Below are 26,510 nucleotides of genomic sequence, written 5' to 3' on the forward strand. Positions count from 1 at the left end.
TATAACCAAAATTATATAACGCTATACACGCATCAAGTTTTTGGCGTTGCTGGGGACTCAAGGATTTTAAGAAAGTTAGGAATCGACAGCCTAATCGTTTTTCTTATTTTTCTGTTTTTTTTAGGATTTTTCTTAAATTTTCAGTTTCTGCAGAGCTCAGCACGGGGACGTGCCTGCTCGGACACGGGCCGTGCCCAGCATCGTTACTGGCAGTTTTTATTTTCCGAGTTACAGAAAGTTGAATACGGGCCGTGTCGGTGCAGCACAGGGCCGTGTTGAACTCTCCAGTAACAGGGATCCCGAAAACAATCACTGTAACTCCGACCACGGGCCGTGTTCATCTGAGCACGGGGCCGTGGTGAAACTTCTGACCGACATTCTTTTTGTTTTTATTGCAGGGCTTGGAACCCAGGCGCCGCACCTGAACTTTCTATGCAGTGTATGAGCTCCAGTTCCAGTAAAGACATAAAAGAACCTCTAGACGAAACCGAACGCTTTCTAAGAAAAATATTAAAAGATAAAAACCAAGAGAAAGTTTCGGGGGACCCACTTCCAATGGCGGATCAACGTACCCTCATGGATTACCTACGACCCACTATAGGTAATTTTGGCGCCGCTATCAATGCGCCGAATGTCGATGCCAACAACTTCGAACTTCGGCCGCATTTGATCCAAATGCTCCAAAACTCCGCAACTTTCCACGGGCTTGCGGACGAAGACCCCATTTACATATTACCAACTTTTTGGAAATATGTGATACTTTTCGGATCAACGGAGCATCAAACGACGCCATCCGCCTCCGATTGTTTCTATTTTCACTAAAAAACCGAGCTAAGGCTTGGCTTAACACCCTTCCAGTTGGTTCGGTAAACACCTGGGATGAACTAGCCCAAATGTTTTTGTATAAGTATTTCCCTCCTACTAAAACGGCTAAATTAATGACTGAAATTAATACATACTCACAAGAGGACGGGGAATCCTTATATGAAACTTGGGAAAGGTTCAAGGAGCTACTAAGAAAGTGTCCTCATCATGGTCTTGCGGTATGGCAACAAGTATCCACTTTCTATAATGGGTTGTTGCCACACACAAGACAAACACTTGACTCTAGCTCCGGGGGACTTTTAGGTAATCGTCGCCCAAATGAAATTTATAATCAAATTGAGGAAATTGCTCAAACCAATTTTCAGTGGCACACTCCCCGAGGCACAAAATCTATTGCCCCGGGCGCCCATAAGGTTGACGAAAGCAACTCTTTGCAAGCCCAAATCGAGGCCCTCTCTTCAAAAATCAAAAAGTTAGAAATGGCAAAAACGGCCTCGGTTATGGCTTGTGAAGGGTCTGGTGGACCACATGAAAATTGGAGTTGTATGAAAGAAATGGATAATCAAACAGAAACGGTAAACTACATTGATAATAGACCTAGGCCGTCAGGTTTGCCAACGGGTACCTACAACCAAGGATGGCGTAACCACCCTAACCTTGGTTGGAGAGAACCCGACAATAGTAGTAACCAACAAAATCAAAAACCAACGAATAAACTTTCAACAACCAAGAAACGAGTTACAAAATTTCTCTCAACAACAACAAGGGGGACGAGAGAGGCTTGAAGATACTATCTCTCACCTCATCTCCGACACCGAAAAGAAAAACTCGGATCGATTTCAACAAATGGAATCGAACTTTAGAAATCAACAAGCTAGTATTCAAAACATTGAAAAACAACTAAATCAACTAGCTCAAAATTTCTCCGAGAGACCACAAGGCGCATTACCCAGCAATACCGAAACAAACCCAAAGGCGCAAGTACATCTCATCACATTGAGAAACCGTACCGTAGGTCCCAAGGAGGCTCCACTACCTCCAACTGAAAAGAGCCCGTCTAACCAAACCGCAACTTTACCAACATCCCAACAATCAAGAGCCTACCATGAATCCCCCGGTACTGTACCCCGGTCGGTTACTTCACCAAAAGACCGATGAGCAGTTCACCAAATTCGTAAATTTACTAAAACAATTGCATGTTAATATTCCATTTGTCGAAGTCCTAACCCAAATGCCAAAATATTCAAAATTTATGAGGGATTTCCTCACTCACAAAAGAAAATTGAATCATTGCAATTAGTTAATTTAAGCGAAGAATGCTCCGCCTTGCTACTCAACAAACTCCCACAAAAGAAGATCGATCCCGGAAGCTTCACCATCCCTTGTTCGATTGGGGGATCACCTATATACAATGCACTAGCCGATCTTGGGGCTAGTATCAACCTCATGCCCGCATCAATGTTCGACCAACTCGGACTAGGGAAAACAAGCCCTACAAAAATGAGCATACAACTCGCCGATAGGTCCATTAAATATCCACAAGGTGTCGCTGAAAATCTATTGGTAAAAGTCAGAGATTTTGTCTTCCCGGCCGACTTTGTCATACTAGATATGGAGGAAGATACGAACTACCACTCATCCTAGGGAGGCCATTCCTAGCTACGGCCCACGCAATGGTAGACATGAATGGTGGGACACTAGCATTGAGGGTTGGGGACAAGGAAATGAAGTTTGGGGTTGGGAAAAGGGTAGAAGACTATGACCCGGTCAATTACTTGAAAGTCATAGACTCAAGTTTGGATGATGCTCTCCGACAATGCAACATGGGATGTAAAACATCCCACTTGGGTAACATATGACTGACTTTGGGTCTAGCCAAGGACCCTTATAAACATGGCGCACCATGGAGGCATTCCGCGGAACTATCCTTCGTTTTAGTTTAGATTAACTGTTATGCTTTCTAGTTTAGTTTTAATTTTCAGGAATAAAACACACTCGGGATGATGGAGGTTACTAAGGGAAACTTGAACCCACACCCCATGCACAAAAAACAGAGCCTCCCGACAATTTTTTTTCATTACAACAAGTTAAGCACGGGGTCGTGCTCAGCCAACACGCCCCGTGCCCAATAATCTGCAGAAAATGCCCAGTTCAGGTAACTGGACACGGGGCCGTGTTCACTGAACACGCCCCCGTGCCCAGCCTTCTGTAAACTATGATAGTGGCAATCTGAACACGGGGCCATGCCTGGATCAACACGGGCCCGTGTCTAGATGCCAGTAACATAAAATTTTGCTTTTAACACCTTTTTACACATTCAATCAACCTAAAAACTTATTTTTGGGACACATTGAGTACAATGTGTAATTTAAGTGTGGGGGGGGGGATGCTAAAACATTGAATTTTGCAAGTCCTAATAATAAGCCTTACACAAAACTCTATTAGAACCGCTAATCACCCCAAATTTTTTCAAAAACTTTTCATTTTTTTACTTGTCTTGGTTTAATTTGGGAATAACAAGTTCTAAAAAAGTTATATTTTTTTCAAATTTACAACCGATAGCGTCGTGATAAAAAGAACCAACATAAGAAAATTATGAAACGGCATGACAAATCTAGTTAAAATCTGATTATATATACTTGAGCACATTATAAACCCATTCCCATAAAAAGTGAGCCTTTATTGAGCATACAAATACACATCTTTAAACTAAATGCTCATTTTTCGTTTCTTGTGTGAATAGCCGCTTGGTTTCTTACGACTCTAGAACTTGCCATAACGATACATTCTCGGTCCTTACCAACTTAAACCCAAGTAAGTAAATGATGGAGGCATTAGGACTAACCATTTTTTCTTTTCAACACCATTATTTTTCAATTTTTTTACCACCTACCCAAAATCCCCCTAGTTAACCGCTTTGAGCCTAAACCTTTTCGTTTCTAAACCCATAAAACAAACACCCTTTACCCACCAAAACCATTTTTATCATCAACCTGTAACATGTTAAAATAAAATTCAATGCAAAAGCAAAGGCGAGTACACAAGGTTTAAATAGTATAGCATAAGTATAAAGCATTTTACTCGAATCCACATGGCAATTTGTATACAAGGTAATTAGCATGCATAACATTACGTCTAAACCCAAAGTGTCCACTAGTACTTAGCATCCCTCGCCACAAAAGTGACGAGACCGTATAGTATATTGACTTAACAAACCCCCGTCGGGTGGTGTGTTACTCCTATAGCGCTATAATTGTTAAGCGAGGGTATAACATAGTAATGGCATAAAGCATGTATTATCTAACATAACAAGTAGCATGTATAACGGATTGAGTTCACAAAGTATGTTTAAGTGTGTGTAAGTGAAATTTTTATATGGTAACATGTTACAATCCAAAAGTGGTTTAAATGTAAATGGGTCGAGTGTACTCACTAAGTTTGCATATGCATCCCGATTATCCAATTGTTGACGAGTAGAGATTTAGAGTCCGAATGTATAAGGGTTAAAGTTCAAGTATGTTTAGAGTCGAGATTCGAAATAAAACAACATGAAAATAACATATGAGAATAACATGTGAAAATAATCATCTAATACATATGATACTTGTTCTTGACACTATGTACTCCAAGGAGTTTATATGGTTTCATGGAACAAGGTTCCATTAGAATCGTAACAAGTTATCATACTATAGGATGATATAATCTAGTACTTGGACATATGAACACTAATTCATCATCTAATATTCGATTATTTGGATTATGTGTTTATATATTACATATATTATATACATATTATTAAGTCTAATATTTCAAGCATGAGGTAGAAGATTAGGATCTTCATTTAGGTACCTCTAAGTATCAGGGAAATCATGTAGGAGGTAGGAAGAACAAGCTTCCATTTAGGTACCTCTAAGTGTTCACCACTACACTTGTTGTAAAAACATACAAGGAGGGTCATGAATTAAGATTATTACAAGTATGTAAACAACTAAACTATGAGAAATCATCAAGGGATGTGGGGATTTTATATTGGACAACCCAAGTTAGTCCATAATCACACCTTCATCAAGCTTGAAGCTTGAACATCACTTGTGGGTTAAAACCTTTGAATAAAACAGAAAATATGTGAGGTTTACACCTCTAATTTAACATTTCTCAGCCTTGTTTTTAAGCCCAACTAACCACTCATTTGATTATGAACATTAGGACATAGGTTTGAGATGAGATTAACTCAAGTTTACTAAGTTTAACAACGTTTAGATAAAAATAGAAACGAACAGCCCACTTTGGAGCCTTTTTGGTGACATTCCAGACCTTGGTTTTCCATGGAAAACCTGCGGAAATGTTCCTAAGGTTGTTCCAAGTAAGTGGGAAAAAGAATCAAGTGAAAAGGTTAAGAAACGAGTGAGATATGCCCACTTTTGTAAGATGTTATAAATCTGTCTTGCACTTGTAATCAGCTGCGTTTTCAGAGTGTTTTGAGAGTAAGATTTGAGTTTGTAAAGTGGTAAGGAGGCTGATTATAAGTGATATTTATAGGGGAAAAGATTAGGGTTTAGGTTAGTTGGCATTAATGGTAATTGGTTGGGTGTTAAACTAAAAAAAAAACAACTAAATTATGCCCCACATGTGCGATCGGTGATGTTGGCTGCATATAATCTTCTATTATATTTTTTTTAACCTTAGTAACAACATAAGTTAGGTATAAGATATTTATTAAATTATGTTATCCAAGAATCATCTAACTAACCACTAATATTATGTGATTGTTTGGAGGACTATGATAAAAGAAAAAAAAAAGACAAACAAGACAGTAGACTTGCAATCGGACCTGTTGTCTAGCCCCTTTTATTTTTTTTTATTTTTTTTGTTGATTAAAACATATTACAGGTGTAGAATTGATAGACATTACTAAGCATAATATGTATTTTGTGATTTTACAAGTAATGGAGGTTTGGACATCAAAACAAAACAATTTAAACAACCTTGAGGGCTGTTCAGATCGTAAGGGCTGTGACAGCCACTTATCCTTCTTTTTTTTTTTATGTTTTAAGACAAATAATTAGTTATGCACATAATATAATATATTAGATTAGATATCCAATATAATTAACTACTAAACATATAAAATAAAAAAAATAAATAAAAACAATTGAAACATCCGTGTAGCTGTCTGATTGGTTTTGCCACCATACATTCTTTCTATATATATATTTTTTTGTTTGTGACATCTAACTTTTACGTTAGGTGTAATATATTATTATTATTATTATTATTATTATTATTATTATTATTATTATTATTATTATTATTATTATTATTATTATTAGAGTGAATTGTAAGTTTTGTCCTTTATCTTTAGGCCATTTTGCAAGTTTTGTCCTTTATGTTTAAATTTGACTAGTTTTGTTCTTTATGTTTAAAAATCAAGCACGTTTTACCCTTTGGGCCTTAAAAATCAAGCACGTTTTGTCCTTTTTGTTTAAAATCAAGCACGTTTTGCCCCATATGTTTAAAAAATCAAGCACGTTTTGTCCTTAAAAATCAAGCACGTTTTGCCCCAAAGGGTAAAACGTGCTTGATTTTCAAACATAAAGGACAAAACTCGTCAAATTTAAACATAAAGGACAAAACTTGCAAAATGGCCTAAAGATAAAGGACAAAACTTGCAATTCACTCTTATTATTATTATTATTATTATTATTATCATTATTATTATCATTATTATTATTATTATTATTATTATTATTATTATTATTATTATTATTAGAATTTAATCATATAATTAATAGTTACCAAGCATGTATAAGTTATGAGTACCAATATGTTGAGTATTGATTGCGCGTATGCATTCGCGATTGGTAACGTATAACCCGAGTATTGCAATACGTATAAGCATGTAAAAAAATAGTATTCCATATAAAAGATTCGTTTCATTACGATCGAAGTCTCGGATTTACAATGGTTTGAAACGAAATACGTAATATAAAAGGAACCAGCTTCCAAAAATAGAAATACAAGACACGTTTTCTAATTAAGGAAAGTAACGAAAAAGCAGGGCGTTATAACCACCATCATCCATCATCCATCATCCATCATCCATCATAGAGTGTGTGTAGTAGTCTCGGGATCCAAGATTGATAGTAAGAGTTCTTGACAATCAAAGGCCATGTTTGCCTAAGTCTCTAACATCACTTGGTGAAGACAAGTATTTAGTGTAATACTTTTGTTTTTTAATCTTTTCGCACTTTTTATATGGTTTTGTATTAATGACTTTAATAACTAGTTTCTTATGTTGAAGGTGAAACTTCCTTATCATTTGTCCGTGGTGTCTTGGCATTATTTTACTGTCTATATAAAATAAAAGATTTACACCATTCATATCTTTACGGTCTATATAGAGATATGTTGGCTACCTGGTCGGGGGTTAAGGGAATGGTTTGGTAAGGTTCTTGCCTTGTTCAGTGTATAGATCCTGCAAGGACCTGGGTCAAGCTTACTAGGACCTCCTTCAATACCTTAATACGCATTAATAACTTAATTGATTATCTTTCAATATTCCGACCCTTTAGGATTGTATCCTTGCTGACTCAAACTACTGGGTTGAGGGTAACGTCATCTTCAAAAGAGGGGCCTACTACTATAACTAAGATAATCTCTTAAAAAGTGTAAAAGTGCGGAAATCATCAAAGGTTACACTAAAGGCGAGTCGGATCCAAGTGATTCATCTTGTCTATCTGCTTTTATTTTTATTTTTTTTTTCAGCATTTTTAATTTTTATTTTCATGTTTAAAACTTTTGCTAAACTTTTGATTTGATTAGATGTTGAGGATAAACTAGTACTAAAAGCTCTTGTGTCCTTGGACGACCTCGGTATCTTACCAACGCTATACTACGCTCACGATGGGTGCACTTGCCCATATGTGTGTCTATTGTTAGTAAAATATCATGTTTTATAAATTTAAAACTTGACTAAAGTGTTAAAAAGTGCTTAAAATATAACCAAAATTATATAACGCCACACACGCATCAAGTTTTTGGCGTTGCTGGGGACTCAAGGATTTTAAGAAAGTTAGGAATCGACAGCCTAATCGTTTTTCTTATTTTTCTGTTTTTTTAGGATTTTTCTTAAATTTTCAGTTTCTGCAGAGCTCAGCACGGGGACGTGCCTGCTCGGACACGGGCCGTGCCCAGCATCGTTACTGGCAGTTTTTATTTTCCGAGTTACAGAGAGTTGAATACGGGCCGTGTCGGTGCAGCACAGGGCCGTGTTGAACTCTCCAGTAACAGGGATCCCGAAAACAATCACTGTAACTCCGACCACGGGCCGTGTTCATCTGAGCACGGGGCCGTGGTGAAACTTCTGACCGACATTCTTTTTGTTTTTATTGCAGGGCTTGGAACCCAGGCACCGCACCTGAACTTTCTATGCAGTGTATGAGCTCCAGTTCCAGTAAAGACATAAAAGAACCTCTAGACGAAACCGAACGCTTTCTAAGAAAAATACTAAAAGATAAAAACCAAGAGAAAGTTTCGGGGGACCCACTTCCAATGGCGGATCAACGTACGCTCATGGATTACCTACGACCCACTATAGGTAATTTTGGCGCCGCTATCAATGCGCCGAATGTCGATGCCAACAACTTCGAACTTCGAGAGAAAGTTTCAGGGGACCCACTTCCAATGGCGGATCAACGTACCTTCATGGATTACCTACGACCCACTATAGGTAATTTTGGCGCCGCTATCAATGCGCCGAATGTCGATGCCAACAACTTCGAACTTCGGCCGCATTTGATCCAAATGCTCCAAAACTCCGCAACTTTCCACGGGCTTGCGGACGAAGACCCCATTTACATATTACCAACTTTTTGGAAATATGTGATACTTTTCGGATCAACGGAGCATCAAACGACGCCATCCGCCTCCGATTGTTTCCATTTTCACTAAAAAACCGAGCTAAGGCTTGGCTTAACACCCTTCCAGTTGGTTCGGTAAACACCTGGGATGAACTAGCCCAAATGTTTTTGTATAAGTATTTCCCTCCTACTAAAACGGCTAAATTAATGACTGAAATTAATACATACTCACAAGAGGACGGGGAATCCTTATATGAAACTTGGGAAAGGTTCAAGGAGCTACTTAGAAAGTGTCCTCATCATGGTCTTGCGGTATGGCAACAAGTATCCACTTTCTATAATGGGTTGTTGCCACACACAAGACAAACACTTGACTCTAGCTCCGGGGGACTTTTAGGTAATCGTCGCCCAAATGAAATTTATAATCAAATTGAGGAAATTGCTCAAACCAATTTTCAGTGGCACACTCCCCGAGGCACAAAATCTATTGCCCCGGGCGCCCATAAGGTTGACGAAAGCAACTCTTTGCAAGCCCAAATCGAGGCCCTCTCTTCAAAAATCAAAAAGTTAGAAATGGCAAAAACGGCCTCGGTTATGGCTTGTGAAGGGTCTGGTGGACCACATGAAAATTGGAGTTGTATGAAAGAAATGGATAATCAAACAGAAACGGTAAACTACATTGATAATAGACCTAGGCCGTCAGGTTTGCCAACGGGTACCTACAACCAAGGATGGCGTAACCACCCTAACCTTGGTTGGAGAGAACCCGACAATAGTAGTAACCAACAAAATCAAAAACCAACGAATAAACTTTCAACAACCAAGAAACGAGTTACAAAATTTCTCTCAACAACAACAAGGGGGACGAGAGAGGCTTGAAGATACTATCTCTCACCTCATCTCCGACACCGAAAAGAAAAACTCGGATCGATTTCAACAAATGGAATCGAACTTTAGAAATCAACAAGCTAGTATTCAAAACATTGAAAAACAACTAAATCAACTAGCTCAAAATTTCTCCGAGAGACCACAAGGCGCATTACCCAGCAATACCGAAACAAACCCAAAGGCGCAAGTACATCTCATCACATTGAGAAACCGTACCGTAGGTCCCAAGGAGGCTCCACTACCTCCAACTGAAAAGAGCCCGTCTAACCAAACCGCAACTTTACCAACATCCCAACAATCAAGAGCCTACCAAGAATCCCCCGGTACTGTACCCCGGTCGGTTACTTCACCAAAAGACCGATGAGCAGTTCACCAAATTCATAAATTTACTAAAACAATTGCATGTTAATATTCCATTTGTCGAAGTCCTAACCCAAATGCCAAAATATTCAAAATTTATGAGGGATTTCCTCACTCACAAAAGAAAATTGAATCATTGCAATTAGTTAATTTAAGCGAAGAATGCTCCGCCTTGCTACTCAACAAACTCCCACAAAAGAAGATCGATCCCGGAAGCTTCACCATCCCTTGTTCGATTGGGGGATCACCTATATACAATGCACTAGCCGATCTTGGGGCTAGTATCAACCTCATGCCCGCATCAATGTTCGACCGACTCGGACTAGGGAAAACAAGCCCTACAAAAATGAGCATACAACTCGCCGATAGGTCCATTAAATATCCACAAGGTGTCGCTGAAAATCTATTGGTAAAAGTCAGAGATTTTGTCTTCCCGGCCGACTTTGTCATACTAGATATGTGTGTCTAGTATTAGTAAAATATCGTGTTTTATAAATTTAAAACTTGACTAAAGTGTTAAAAAAGGCTTAAAATATAACCAAAATTATATAACGCTACACACGCATCAAACATAACTATGAGGACTTGACTTTATCAGGGAGAGTCTTGTGTGAAATGCATTGTCGTCTACACAAACGGCAGGCGAGTTCAAAGACATCGAGTTCTACTCAGAGCTAGTGGGCTAAGTGCATTTCATGAGCGATATATTTTAGATGAAGATTGATTCTGTAGATTAAGATTTATTAATTAGGGCTTCGAATTGAATTTGAAAACTACTAGCTAATTAGTTGAAGATTGATTCTGTAGTGCTTTCAGTTGCAATCGCCAATGAAGCTTTTAGGTAAGTTTATATCCTTATTTCGTTCTTAGTATTTGGGAATCAGATTGAAGATTTTTTGCCTTTTCATAACAAATTTTTGCTCCTTGGTGATTGATTTCTTCTAATTTTGGCTCTGTGCTTTCAAAAGTTATTTGTTCTACCGTCTTTTGTTTTCATGTTCATATAAATTATTTTTTTTACTTTGTTTACCAAGAATTTGACATCTCACGTTGACATTCATATATGTTTTTTTGGGTAAAGATTTCTTGAGGGTGGAAATACAACAAATGAAACCAGACCGGACGACAAAATATTAGTAGATAAATTCGGTGATTTGGAGGACTAAATATGAGGTCCGCTTTTTAAACCCTTTTGTTCATTTTAAGTGTCGAGAAAATCATGGCGTAAATAAAAAAAGGAGTGTTCTTCGATCTTACGTGTGATTTTGTTTGATTTATGTTAGAGGATTTAACTATATTGTAAGAATCTCCCTTTGCGGCCATCAATTTCTTCTTAATAGTGATATCTTTAGGTAAGGATTAAATCTATAAATATATTAATTATTCAAGTATTACAGTGTATTCCTATAGTAGTATATTATTTGTTATGATATTTAAATTTGTTTACAAATATATAATTAAACACTTTCTGTAGATTACATAGGAAAGGTTGAAGATATCGACCATGTTGAAACCGAAAGTGACAACAACCTTTTGCGACTGAAGCTCGAATACATCAGGTAAACATCTGCGATTCTTCAGTAACAAATTTTATCAATGGGCGCACATGGTACTATACTCCATGCCCACAATGCCGTAGAAAATATGCCCACAAGATCAAAAACACATGTGCACAACCTATGGCGAGCAGAGGGTTTTTTTATACATTTTATACCATTCTGTTTGTTACCAAATGCAATTTAACATTGATTCACATTTATAAGAACAAATACTATTGCCACCATTGCAGATCACATTGGTTCAACAACCTTGATTGTTTTTAATCAAGAAATAACATCCATTGTCGCGTTCAATTGCCATACTATAAGAGCTTCACACAATTAAAGGAAAAACACAAATATTTCAGTTTTAACAACAGCAAAAGGGCGATAAAAGTGCCATATAAAATTCTCTATGAATCAAGACTTCGATAGCACTACAGACATCAGAACACCTTATGTGAAATCCACTTCACCTCCAATCCAGCCAACTCGAATTCCTGACACACCAACTGCAGCAAAGGATCAACATGCATTTTCAAAAGGACAACAGGTGACTTCTGTTATAATTCACACCAGAAAAACGTATTTCCTTCGTTTACCTATCTTTTCGGTTATTTTAGATCTATAGTACGATGCTTTCATTGTATTTTAATATTCAACTTCAGATTTCCATAATAAGTCCATGTATACATCAGCTTAAACGTAATTTTTTTTTCAAAAAATAAAAACCATATCATTTCCCAACACCGTGAAATTCGCGAGAATTAACACTAGTATAAAATAAACTCCATACTTTTTTTACTATGGTTCAATGAATTGATATAATAAACGCCATATATAGAATCTATGAACGTAGAAACCAAATATATAGAATCCTCAGCATAGATAAACAAATGCCACACAAATAACACAGAGAGACACCAAACATCAAATCCTCAGCGTATATACAAAAACGCCAAACAATAAAAGGACACACAAATGTAGGGGTGTTCATCGAATCGAATAACGAATTTTCAAATATATAAAAAGTCTTATTTTTATTTTTTTTACTTGAATTCATATTCGATTCTATTCATCTTTGAAACTCAAATTCGAACCGAATTCGAATAAATCCGATTCAATTCAAATGCACCCTAAAAATAGATTATTTTACATTCATTTTTTAAAACTACTACAAACTAAGTATATTTAACATAAAATATACTAATTTAAAAAATTAATTAACTATCAATATTTCAAAACACCGAAATATAGAAGATACTTTGTTTGTTGGTAGCGATTTAAGTTAGGTAAAAATTGAGAAATAAGCAGTATGTACTATTTGTCATTAGGTTTGGTAATGTTATGAATCATAAAGTTATTACTTATGAATGTAGTTCATACTTTGGCTAAGTTTAGAAGTTAAATGTGTGTGTATTTAAAATTTATATATAAATTGAATTCGAATTTCAAATCAAACTGAATGGAAAATAATAAATTCGTATTCGATTATGGGACTCGAATACGAATCAATTCGAATTTGAACCTTGATAATCGACTTCGAATTGAGTCATTCGATTATGGGACTCGAATACGAATCAATTCGAATTTGAACCTTGATAATCGACTTCGAATTGAGTCAAATTTTGATTTTTTTTCGAATCCGAATCGAATTTTGAACACCCCTACACAATTGTATAAGACCAAAACTTAAAAACCAGACAACGTAAATAAAATAAACACTACTTGCACCTACAAAAAAACATACATCGCATTAAATAAACGCCATGGACGGACATAACCATGAAAACACATGCACACCTAACAAAATATAGTCGCATACTATTAACGCAACGCCACATTACAATGCATATTCAGGGTGTGTTATCTGAAGACCCTAACGGAATTAAAAACAACAATGATGTAGACCATTTAACTTCAAAAACATATTCAGGAGTTTAAATGCCAAAGACATAGCATAATTTAAATGCTGAAAACATGTAAGAAACAAGCCTGGACAAAAATCCTAAGATAACACATGATATTACTTTGCAAATCATCTCTAAATACAAATGTCATATATAGATGAAAACTTGCGGAGGAGGTAACTTATCATTCGGAAAAATTAAAACTGAAAAAGTTGAGGGCGCTCACATAAGGAATGTTTCACAAAAAAACAAAAATCGCAAAAAGACGATCATGCCCTTTCATTTAAGTTTGTGTCGTTCCACATGTCACCACCATAACTCTTCCTACGTTTTGTAAGGTTTTGGAACTTTGTACAATAATCCTACACTATTTTTATGTACGTTTACCTTTTTTATGTATAAGTCGGTATAAATTCACGTTTTGACGTAATTACTTGGAAATTTTATGTGCGTTTTCAGTTGGTTTATGTTTTGACGTAAATTTTGTTCAGAAGCGAGTCGGGTTAGATAAAATACGTTTTCATTCGACGATATAAATTCGCGTTACCGTAAGTTTTGATGTCACTAAGTCTTGATGCAAAAGTAACGGTGGCGTAGTGGTTAGGTGAAACCCCACAAAATGAACCCACCCAGGTTCGTTTTCGTTTCTTTTGTATGGTATAAATTCGATTTACTTTATTATTTTTTGATCCAACCGCAAAGCTTATATAGGTTACATTGATTTCGATCAGATACGTCTAAACATGCTTTTCCATAGGGTTAATGCATCAGATAACACTTGGACTAATCCACTCTATATTTGCAACGGGTCCGCAACTTATCTTCCACATGCCATACTACTAGTTAACTATATATATATATATATATATATATATATATATATATATATATATATATATATAGGGTTGGGTTATATGGAAAACCCCATCTTTTTTAGAAAACCTTGGAAACCCAACCTCATCCATTGATTTAAATAGATCTAAATAGATCAATGGCCCTCATTTGTTTAGAGAATTTTTGCCTTTAAAAACAATATAATATTCCATGCTAGTACAAGTTAAGGGCAATATGGGTAATGAAAAAACAACTTTATTGACTTTGGAAAACATAAAACATCAAATCACCATAAAAGCTTATCTTTCTCTTACCTCTTTCTCTTTCCCATTTCTTCTTCCCTAATCTTGAAGACAACCATAGCCACAACCATAAAAGCTTCTCCGACCCTCTCTCTCCTCAATTTTCAACTCATCTAACAACCATAGCCACACCAATCTCTCTGCTCTCCGTCTAATTCTACAAAAAGCTTCAACCTTTAGAAGCAAATGAAGTGTCTGAATGTCTCTATAATTTGTTGTTTTAGAGAGAGAACGATGGCACAATGAATGTTTTTAGAGAGAGAGAGTTGATGTTTTAGATAGAGAAACAATAATCTTTATTTTTTAGAGAGAGAGAGAGTTGAATGTTCAAGTGTGTGTGAGAGAAGAAGTTTTGAAGACCCTTCTTCGTGTTCATCGGACGGTTCTAGATCCGGTAAGTGTTCTTAAAATATCATTTCACAATTGATTTTTTGTTGAAATGGATGTTAATATGTTTTTGTGGGTTGAAAGTGTTCTAGCAATGGTTAATGTTCATGTATTTTAAATAAATCAAAAACTTTAGGATGAGATTTTGAACGAGTTTTTTTGTTGGTTTGGTTGCTTATTAGGGGCTTTTGATCTTAACAGTAGCTGTTTTTTTTTGTTGGTTTGGGTTGCTTGTTTGGGTTTTTGATCTGAACAGTAAGTGTTTATTTGTTTGGTTGCTTGATTCACAGAGTCAGGTCCATAACATGTGTTAAGCCCCCTGTTAGAATGTTATATAATGTGTGTTGATTTACAGAAACAAACCCATAAAAGATATTCAATTGACAAGCTGGATGGATGTACGCGAAGTTAATGCATGTTCTAGTAATGGTTAACGTTCATGTATTTTAAATAAATCAAAACTTTAGGATGAGATTTTGAACGGGTTTTTTTGTTGGTTTGGTTGCTTGTTTGGGGCTTTTGATCTTAACAATAATTGTTTTTTTGTTGGGTTGCTTGATTTACAGAGACAGACCAATAACATGTGTTAAGCACATGTTAGAATGATATATAACGTGTGTTGATTTACAGAAACAGATCCATAAAAGATATTGAATTGACAAGCTGGATGGATGAAGGCGACGTTAATACGGGGACATTGAATAAGTCACATCCTTTGGGAAAGAAGTCTTCGTTCATTTATAACATGTGTTGGTGGTTCATGCTGTAACAGAACACCATGATGTAACCTGACATGTGTTCATGTATAACATGTGTTAAGCCCCTGTTAGAATGATGTATAACGTGTGTTAACCTTTTTTTAATTAAAAAAAGTTATATCTATTTTTTTTTGATGTTTAAAATATCCGATAATGTGGATACTGAGCGTAAAACTTGTACAAGTAATAAATGTACAAGTTAGTATGTAACGTGTAATATGAAACGAGCCATTTATGGTAACACATGTACCGGTAATTTTGGAATATATAATATGAAACGGGTCATTTGTTTTGCACATTTAGGAATGTATAACACGTGTTAAGCTTCTGTTATAATCTTTTTGTAACTTGACATGTATTCATGTATAAGCTAGTGGTTTACAAAACACCATGATGTGTATATACTGATCTAACATGTGTTACAATTTGTCTGTTCGGAACATGTAATTGCTAACATGTGACAAGGGTGAAAACAGTCGACGGGGGCGATGAGTTTAATGGTGAGCTTAGTTAATATCGTAATCTTGTTGTAACCCCACTTGTACAATATCGTAATCTTGTTGTAACCCCACTTGTATACATATGATAACATGTAAGCATCCATTATAACCCGACTTGTATTCATGTATATGAAAGTGGTTTGCAAAACACCATGATGTGCATATACTGATCGTAACACGTGTACAAGTTAATATGGAACATACAAGTTAATATTGTAACACCGTATACCTGGGATAACATGTGTTAAGCCTCTGTTATAATCTTGGTTTAACCCAACATGATGTCATGTATAAGCTAGTGGTTTCCAAAACACCATGATTTGTATATACATACTGTAACATGTGTAACGTGTGTTAAGCCTCTATTATAACGTGTGTTAAGACTTCCAGAATGGACGCATAAACTCCAATAGTAATTTAATAACAACATAGTATACCTGATATAACGTGTGTTAAGCCTCTTTTATAACGTGTGTTAAGACTTCTAGAATGTGTTAAGTCCATACCGTTTTAACATCATGTACTAGACAAAACAATAAGAGTCTCACATTACATATTACTAGTAAACGAAAATACATAGCACTAAGAAAATGGTGGAGCTTCCTTTGACAGTCCGCCTTAGCTTTTCAGCGGCTACCTTTGCTGCCTTAGCTTTTCGGCGGCTACCATTGCTTGTTTGGGTCGGTCTTGAAACGGTTTGTAAACATGTGGGTGTGTGTATGCCAGGGAAGTTATAAAAATGTGTTTTCATGTCACACGTAACACGTGTTACGTTGTACATGGGTTTCATGTCACATGTAACACATGCATGTCTGAGAAGTTCAAGCTATAACACATGTTAGTTGTGTTGTGCTGTAACATAAACATGGTCATGATCCTTGAGCATCTGATCCACGTTTGACGAAACCAACGGTCCCGAGAATTGGATCTTATTTCCCTTGTATCCATCACGGTCCTAATAACAAAAAGATAAGATAACCGTTAAGTCGTTAACCAAACATAAATATTAATACATTCATAGCCAGAAGATCTTTTTTCTCAAATAACATCACAAAAAACAGTTACTATTCAGATCAAAAGCACCAAACAAAGCAACCAAACCAACAAAAAACAGTTACTATTCAGATCAAAAGCCCAAACAAGCAACCAAACCAAGCAAAACTTTTTAACAAAAAAAAATAAAAACCTGCAAATTACATAAACATTTACCCCTTTTAAGAACCATTTTAACAAAAAAAAAAAATCATGTTTCATCTCTAAAGCATCCATTACACAAAAACCTATTAACAACCATTTTAACAAAAACATCAAGTGTGAAATGATTTTTTAAAATAAAATGCTCAAGAGATTGTTGTTTCTCTCTCTAAAACAACAAATTTCTCTCTCTAAAACACTTACCGGATCTAGAACCATGCGATGAACACGATGAAGATCTTCAAACTTGCTTCTCTCTATGTGTTCTTGGTGTTCTTGATAAACATGATGAAGATTGTAGAGCAAACCTGGAACATTATCTTCATTGTAGAACACATCATCGTTGTCAATGAAGATGCTTTGGGTTTTCATGGTCGAGCACATCAGAATATCCTCCATTTTCCTTTAGATCTACCATTGTTGATGGATGCTCCATAGTGCATTAATGGCGGATCTAGTGTGAAATGAGTGGTTTAAGAAGATTAACATATTTTGAAAAAAAAAACTGGTTAATTTGAAATAAAGTAAACAAAATGGAGGATGATGGGTGAGAATGATGTGATGAGTGATAGTGTCAAATCAGGTTGGTCAAAATATCTTGGGAGTGGGGTATGAATATGTAAATTTACCAATGTGCCCTCAAAAGCTAAAAAGGATATGAAGGTGGCTGGGACACGTGGCAACATGTAGGCCATTAGATGGGTTTGCAAAGTTTTCTAAAAATCTAAGGTTTTCTATAGAGCATTACCCTATATATATATATATATATATATATATATATATATATATATATATATATATATATATATAGGGGAGAGTTTAAATGAGAACACCTATTTTTTTGTGAGAACCATGAGAACAAATCTCAGCCACTTATTTATATCCCTTGTGTTTTAATAAAAGGGTAGATTTATAATTTTGCTTCCTTTTATTCACCACACCTTTAATCTCTCCTTCCACCTCTCCATCATGTACTGCCCTACTGATTTATCCCTACACCTCACCACCGCCGTGTCTGATTCGCCCTCAACCACCGGCCTATCACTTTTTAATCGTTCTTCCTCACATTTGCCGCTATAAGCACTCGTTAAAAATCAAAGGTATGGTAAGTGTTCTCTGCTAGATAGGGATCAACTGACAAATTCATTATGATACATGTTAATGTTAACAAATTGGGTATTTTAAAGCATTTGTTTTAAGTTTTCATGTATATGCTCAAAATATCTTTCAACATAATGATTTGTTTTGATTTCTATGTTGAATTTAAGATCTGCTAGTGCTCAACCTCTTAAAAGGGAACCTAATTCTTAATTTTTAATTAACGTTCATAATTATAATTTAATGAAGATTGTACTTTTTATCAAATAGAATTTACGTATTACACCCATATGGCTTGTAAACAAAAGATTCCTTCTAAATATGTAATATTACTTGGTTGGTTGATAAAAAATGATTTGTCTTGTTTACTTAATTAGCTCAGTTGACACTTGATTAAATGATGACTCCATTTGATTGTTATTTACTAGATGATAAATTTGTGTTTTTTTTAACCATTTGATGTTTTGAATACGTTTTTAGGTAGTTAAGATACTTTTTTTTCCGTGTATGAATCCAACAGTTGGTTGAACAGTTGTATCCGTGTAGAATCGGATAAAGGTAGATAATGGCAGCACTTTGTTTACACGGGACTAGGCTGGGATCTTAATCTCGGTTGAATAGTTGCATCAAAAGTGCTACTGCGAGAAGTTATTGAGTTGGATCAATTTTGCAGATAAAGAGGATGATTGAAGATGGGAGATGGATTTGATCAGAGGCTTCTTAGTTCGGTCGATTCGAAAAATGTGCTCGGATCTTATTCAAGTCGAGGAAGACCAGATATTTTTTTGGAATCATTGGCTGCCTAAAATGGTCAACGTCTTTCGTTGGAGGGCCCTTATGGATAGATTACCAACTCAAGATGCGCTTTAGAAAAGACGGGTCCAGCTGGAGTCGGACTTGTGTCCCTTTTGTGAAGAAAACTCTGAGTCTGTGGACCACCTCTTCACAGGCTGCCAAATAGTTGCTGAAGTGTGGAAAGCCATAATGATTTGGTGCATGCTTCCTCCATTCTTCGCCTTTTCCAGCCGAGATATTTTTTACTACCATATAAACGTTAAAGGAACTAAGGTTTATATCAGAATGGTGAGGTCCATTATGCTCTTGGGCTGTTGGTCGCTATGGAAAGCCTACAATTATCTGGTTTTTAACCAGAAAAGGAAGAAGGCTGCAACGATTTTTCAAGAGGTGAAAGCTCTCGGCTTCCTATGGATCAAGGCTCGAGCTAAAATGGGTTCGTTTTCGGAGGATCAATGACATAAGTTTGACTTCGGATAGGCTGGTGTAGGTGTTGTTTCTCGTTTGTTTGTTATGTTTTCCCTCTTTTATACCTCTAGCCTCTGGCTAGTGTTTTGTTGTTTGGAATAAAGCATTGCCTTTTAAAAAAAAATGAACCCAACAGTCCAACGTTGAAGTTTAACCGACAATCAAACTTTTGAGCAATGAGTATTATTAACCATGGTGGAACTGGTAATTCCCACATACCAAATCAATTAGCTATCATGTTCTACATATTTTTTTTTTATTTTCTACATTAGTTTATATGAGTTGTTATGTGCTAGCAAAATTTAATTTAGGCCCCTAAAAAGGTTGAGCTGGCCTTTGACAAGATAGGAGGTGCATGCGCTAGCTAGGGATGTTTGATCCTACAAAGGAGGCGATGCGTTCTTATGATGCTTCGACAAGACGAATCAGAGGCTCAAAAGCGAGGACCAACTTTGAAATACCAATTATGTCCCCATTCTCTGTATCACCAAGAACAGAAGTAACGAAGCGGAAGTCTAGCGGATGTAGTATTAACACTAGCAACAAGTGTCATGTAGTGACTTCAACGGGTTAATTTTTTAGCACTACTCGTTCGGTAACGATAAGTCACTTTGAATATTGGTGGTCCTTTAAAAATGATAAAAAATTAGTTTGTATGCTTTATTATTTCAATGCAAATACTTCTTTATTTGTTTGTTATGTTGCTGGAATTTACAATTTTATATATTATTATTATTATTACTGTTCACATGCACCTATGTAACCCAATCAATTACACATGTGTTATGTATTTGCGGCTTAATTGCATACATACAAATAGCATAATATTAAGAGTTTGTGTTAACTATTGTCACATATGCCAATTACTAACTACTGTTACATATGCTGATTAAGAATCATATTTGTCTTATCTTTAATAATATGTCTTACACACATGTAAATTGTTCAGTATCACATAATGTGCTGCTGACTTACACATGTGTAAATTGACTTACACATGTGTAAGCTGTCCATTATCACATATGTAGATTTCCCATTACTAACAAATTATATTTTCTAGATAACAATAACAATGATGGACCATATATGATTTAACGAACATTGTATTATGCAAAAATTCAAAACCATTAAAAATGTTGATAACAAAACATAATCCTTGATATATTTTAACCACCGTAACATAAAAGTAAAGCCTAATATTAATAAAAACATGAAGTCATTTTTCTTTTCATTTTGTTCTTTATCAAACTCCAATGCTTCCTTTATCATATGTCCTCTGTGAATGTTCGCTTGCGATAGAACTATCCTCGCAACATATTCTTTCTCGTCAGATTTAGTTGCATTCACTACAAGAAAATTGGGTTTTTAGTACGCGCAAAAGCGTCCTAAAATGCTATTTTATAGGACCTTTCATTTAATAGGACCAACGGTAAAAGCGTTTTATGTAAAGGGGTCGTAATAAGTCTCGGAACTAAAAAAGCGTCCTAACATCTCAAATAAGATTATGAAACCAATTTTGTGGTCGCGAAATATGTTTTTGAACAACCAAAAAGTGTCCTAATAAGAACATATTAGGACACTTTTACGATGTTCTAACATGTGCTTACATACTTTTAATCTTTTGATACACTTACAAGCGTCCTTAGAAATTAATTGATAGGACCCTTATGATGTAATATTATAGCTAATTTAGTACCAAGAAAAGGGTCCTAATATACCGAATAAGATTAATAAACCAATTTTATGGTCGCATAATATGTCTATAGACAACTTAAATAGCGTCCTAAAAAGAACATATTAGGACACTTTTACAATGTTCTAATATGTGATTACCTATTTTTAATCTTTTGATACACATACACTACAAATAGAATGTCTTTTAGTGACACAAAAAGTGCCACAAAAGAACCAAAAAATGCCACTAAAGACTTCTATAGGAATGGGCGGCACACAAAAAAAGTGCCACTAGAAGCACTGACGCTAAAACCTTTTAGTGGCACAAATTTTGTATCGATAAAAACTATTTCTAATTATTTTTCGATAGCACATAATTTTGTCACAATAATTACATTATTTACAATATAAAATATAAAATAAACGTTTGATAAAATTGTAAATGTAGAAATCATAATATTATAACTTCAATAATAAGTTCAATTTGAAACATATTCCTAATGTTAGCAAAACATTGTGTAATAAGTAACATATTCCAAATGTTTACACGAAGAGTCTAAACGTTCTTTTAGGTGAGAATTTCACTATGATAAAACTTAGCTCCAAAACTTCTCATGATATTTGCCCTGTCATCATCAACCATATAAACAAACATAAGTATTGATTCAAAAAATATCTAAAAAAAAACATATATAAGAAAATGGCTCGAACACCTAATTATTAGTCACAAGAAAACAACATATAATATGTTGTCATGTAGAATTGACGCGAACACCTAACAGTTAGACAAAAAATAAACATATCACCTTAACTAGAATGTCAATGTAAATTTAAAAATCAGTTGTACAAATGTCTTTCTTGCCCTGTAACAACAGATTTATGATGATGCAAAGAAGATCAAACACTAGAAATATTTAACATCAAGTACCTTTTGTGGTGTTTCTTGTTTCGTCCTTGACAACAGCTGCTTGTCTCGCCTTACATTGTCTGCACAAAGTATACTTGAGCATTTAATAAGTCAGTTTTTCTTAGGTGCATTTAGGATAATAGGAATCCTAATTGCTATGTTTAACCAGCTGAGATCATAAATGAGTACATCGTGCAACCGATACCCATGGAAGATGTAATCTTGTATCACAAAAAAAATATTATAACAACACTCCTTCACCACACACATCACAGAAGATAGAATCTTGATAAATTATGTTCCCCCTTTCTACGGCCCAAACAAGCCACGCAACCAGCCTTGATTTGAGCAACTGATCTTCCAGAGCCACACTACAAACCAACAACAAATGTCAATTTTCAACAAGTTATGTTAGGTCCCTAAGCATGGTACAACTTTAACTTAAAAACAAAAAAAAAAGGTTCAAACCGCCCAACGTGTACTTTTAGTGCATGCAATCTCATAAATTGCTTCATTAAAAAAACTAGATTATTAATATAGTTTACACCGAGAGAAAGATAAAGAGAGAGAGAAATCCAATCCAACCCGTTGACCAGCACAAAAGTATGTTACCAAACCAGTCCATATCACCACACAAAGTTGTAATACCAACTGCCCAAGACGAAACATATTCTGAATACATAGAAATGCTATGACATGGAAGTGTTGCTAGATTTCTAAAAACAAAACATAAGGCGCTTATCCTGTAACAACAAAAAATTAAGATGATACAAAGAAGAACAAATACTAGAAAAATTAGTATCAGGTACCTTTTGGTGTTTGTCCCTGACAACTTCATGTCTCGCCATACAGTGTCTACAGTAAGATTCAAAAAGAGAAGTATGGCTCTTGTTAATGAGGATGATGACTAACAAACAAAATTAGGAGTAATTTAAAGCAAAACCCACGTACCTACAATAATCAAAAGTACTCCCGTTTGTTGAGACTAAACCACACAACCCTTCAATGTCCTAAACCTTTTTATTAGTTCTGCTGACTTGATTTTCTAAACGTTTGATGTTTTACATGTTCCTAGCATTCACTTTCGACTCAACAATCTAAACATTTATGCTGCATAAACGTTTACTAATGGTACCAGTTGACTCATCAGCAACAAGAATACGCTTGCCATGTGTGCTAATGTATGCAGCATTGGCAATTACCTCATCTGATAAAAAAAAGAACCTTTTACATCTGTCCTACTTTACCATAAACAAATCTTTAGCTATGTAACCTATGTTCTAATAAAATGATACAACAACTATAAAGTTGAGTACAATTCAAGATACAGATGTACAAAATCATTATAACAGAGATATCAACAAATCTTTTAATTCAGATCAGTTGAAAGCCAAGTTTCTTTTGAAATAAATCACACGGGATGATACACTAATAAGAAAAAAAAATTAACATATCATAACGTACTATTATATTAGCATTTAAACTAATCTAATTCAAATCAAAATAACCATTTTAAATGTAACGAAAGAAAGTCGCTTATATGATCCACCATCTACCTCACAATAAGCCTCCATACCCCACCACTACAAAGTCATATTACATAAATTACTAAAAAAGTTAATTGAAATTTTTGCATATTGAATTCTACTTGTAATTATAGCCTAGTAAATACAATAATATATACGGTTCACAACCTGAATGGTTTTGAAAAAAAAATATAAGAAAAAGGTAGCCAGAATTGAACCATGGCAACTTGATTAAAGGAAAATGGTGCTTGCCACTGCAACCTAGCAAAGCTTTTTAATCATTCTTGCGCTGTTAACACATGGGGTCACTACAGAAAAAAAAGGAGTCGGGTCAATGAAAATTTTTGCATCATACGCTCTATATAAATTGAAAAAATCAATAGCGTCGCTTGAACCCATACCGCATAGAGTAGCTCTGCCCCTAATAGCATCATACTACTTTTGAATGTATATGCCCCCTTCAAACAGGACATTCTTTTGCACACTAATCTACACATGATAACTGATAGAAACACCAGCAACAAAATAATTCATAGAAATAATACCAACAAAATAGGTGACTCCAGTATAACATTTGTATTGTGGCAACAAAATTGTGGTTACAACAAAAAAATAAAACTTACATGAGTGCAATTTCATCAAACAAGTTGTGTGCATATACCAAAAATAAAACTAACATATCTAGTCATGGATGTTTGATCACCATTAGTGTCCAATTTCAAGAAATAAATAAATCGGAAAGCTTAATTCACAATCACAAAACAAAAGAGCACATTCAAAAGCTTTAACGAGGAAGAACATAAATAAAACTCACAAGCATAATAACATACAATGATTTTAAATCACGGGTCGAGCGAAGAGACGGAACATGTGCCACACTACCGACATAATAGAGATAACTATGACAAGAGGATAATATATTCAAATCAGATGCTTAAGAGTTAAGAAAAGGAATAAGCCTGAGAACATGACTAAATTATACCGAGATGATTGCTGCAGATCTGGAGTCTCGATTTGATACATGACGAGACAAACATTTTCAGTTGTTTTGGGTATAACGGAACCAGCACCCCATTCATTCCACCGGCCTTGTTCGGAGAAAGAAGAGTACGCTTTCATGATTTGGGAGGAATAAATTAGTTTTTGGGTGTCTGTGTTTTGTAGGTTTTAACTAGTTGAAATTTTAACGACCTGAGTCATCATAAGCATTTTCTTTAACCATTTAAGTTCAAATTTCTAACACTGTTAAAATTATTCTGTTAACTTTTGTTAATTGACCAAATTACCCTTTTAATTAAAACAACCAATTTATTATATATATATACATTCTCTATATCATATATCCAGATCACACCTCTTATATTATTAATGAGTCTCTCCCTCTCTACCTAAACCATCTCCATCCCACCACCACACTTCCACCATCAACACCACCGTCGCCACACCATCAAGACCACTGTCGCCACCGTCGCCACTACACCTTCGCCGTCACCACCACCACTACACCGTCACCACCACAACACCCACCACCGCTGCACCTCCACAACACCCACCACCGTTGCACCTCCACCGTCACCACCACCACTACACTGTCACCACCACAACACCCACCACCGCTGCACCTCCACCGTCACCACCACCGATCTTCAACAACAACAAACCTGAGATGAGATCTCCGTTTAAATCCAGACCCTCCGTTTTCCGGCAAAGATCAACAACAAACCTAAGATGAGATCTCCGTCTAAATCCAGACCCTCCGATCTTCAACAAACCTGAGATGAGATCTCTCTGCTCCGGTGAGGTGTTGCTGCATGATTTTTAGATAATCGATTATACAAGGATAATTACAGGTGAGAATTTAGAGAATTTACAGGTGTTGCTCCGATGAGAGTGTTCCTGCGTGATTTTAAGTATTGTTGCAAATATGTGATTCTTGGACTTTGGTGGGAGGCCCCTGCTTCTCAAAATTTAGGAACTATCTCTTTTTTTTTCTTCAGTAATATTATGGTTTGATTCGTATCAAATTGGTATGAAAAATGAATTTGGGAACAGATTGCAATATTGCTTAGATCTGAAATTAATTTGAGGCGTTAGGGTTCAGATGCATGTGTTAGATCTGAAATCAATTTAACGAAAGTGATTTGTGGTGGTGCATCAGTGGTGAAGATGAAAGAGGATAATGAGAAAGTGGTTTGTGTGTGCAGGTGTATTTGTTTACGTTTTTTTAATAATAATAATAATAATATAATACATGGGTATTTTAGTCGTTTAATGAGAAACTAACAGAAAATTTAAACAGAGTTAGAAATTTGGACTCAAATGGTTAAAGAAAATGTTTATAGGGACTCTGATCGTTAAACTTTTTGCTTTTGGACTCAACTAGTAAAAACACATAAAACACAGGGACTCAAAAAGTAATTTACCCCAATTTTTATGTGGGAACTCATTAGCGTTAAATAAATCGGAAAGCTTAATTCAGAGTATGAATTTTGTGGAGGGAAAATGAATTTTTAAAGTTAGGAAGCGGGAACTTTGGTCTAATATAAAAATTAGCGCATTTTGTTCATAAAATTATACAACTAATATATAATTAAAACTTTTAGAAAATATAAAGCGTAAGTTACTTTTTTTTTGAACGACAAAGGTTACATAACACTACTCCTAAATTACATTAAATTTTACCCCAT

The 26,510-nt window shown here is 35.5% G+C and overlaps 1 protein-coding gene, 1 long non-coding RNA gene and 2 other non-coding genes across 8 annotated transcripts; all 4 read right to left on the bottom strand.

Annotated features, from left to right (window-relative positions):
• Positions 1-932: 932 nt before the first annotated feature.
• On the bottom strand, positions 933-1,039 carry LOC118492636. The gene has a single exon (XR_004894641.1). It is a non-coding gene; the product is annotated as a small nucleolar RNA R71 (small nucleolar RNA).
• Positions 1,040-8,885: 7,846 nt separating this feature from the next.
• Positions 8,886-8,992, bottom strand: LOC118492633. The gene has a single exon (XR_004894638.1). It is a non-coding gene; the product is annotated as a small nucleolar RNA R71 (small nucleolar RNA).
• Positions 8,993-16,724: 7,732 nt separating this feature from the next.
• Positions 16,725-17,908, bottom strand: LOC118492337. Its single transcript, XM_035990262.1, has 2 exons — positions 17,560-17,908; positions 16,725-17,116 (listed from the first exon to the last, which is right to left on the bottom strand). The coding sequence occupies exons 1-2, from the start codon at positions 17,752-17,754 to the stop codon at positions 17,000-17,002; spliced, it is 312 nt and encodes a 103-aa protein (XP_035846155.1). The 5' UTR covers positions 17,755-17,908; the 3' UTR covers positions 16,725-16,999.
• Positions 17,909-21,833: 3,925 nt separating this feature from the next.
• Positions 21,834-25,043, bottom strand: LOC110941345. 5 transcript variants are annotated; one of them, XR_004893256.1, is made up of 5 exons: positions 24,806-25,041; positions 24,225-24,722; positions 23,249-24,131; positions 22,319-23,152; positions 21,834-22,016 (listed from the first exon to the last, which is right to left on the bottom strand). It is a non-coding gene; the product is annotated as an uncharacterized LOC110941345 (long non-coding RNA). The 5 variants fall into 5 exon arrangements; XR_002594027.2 differs by having other exon boundaries at positions 22,319-22,668; positions 23,107-23,152; positions 24,225-25,017; XR_004893254.1 differs by having other exon boundaries at positions 24,225-25,037.
• Between the last annotated feature and the right edge of the window lie 1,467 nt (positions 25,044-26,510).

This window comes from Helianthus annuus, chromosome 5 (assembly GCF_002127325.2).
Source record: "Helianthus annuus cultivar XRQ/B chromosome 5, HanXRQr2.0-SUNRISE, whole genome shotgun sequence".
Lineage (NCBI taxonomy): Eukaryota > Viridiplantae > Streptophyta > Magnoliopsida > Asterales > Asteraceae > Helianthus > Helianthus annuus.

Coding starts and splice junctions, on each gene's coding strand:
- LOC118492337 (XM_035990262.1), bottom strand. CDS start 17,754: ATGGAGGATATTCTGATGTGCTCGACCATGAAAACCCAAAGCATCTTC. Junction 17,117..17,559: donor ATCGCATGGTTCTAGATCCG/GTAAGTGTTTTA, acceptor TTTTGTTATTAG/GACCGTGATGGATACAAGGG.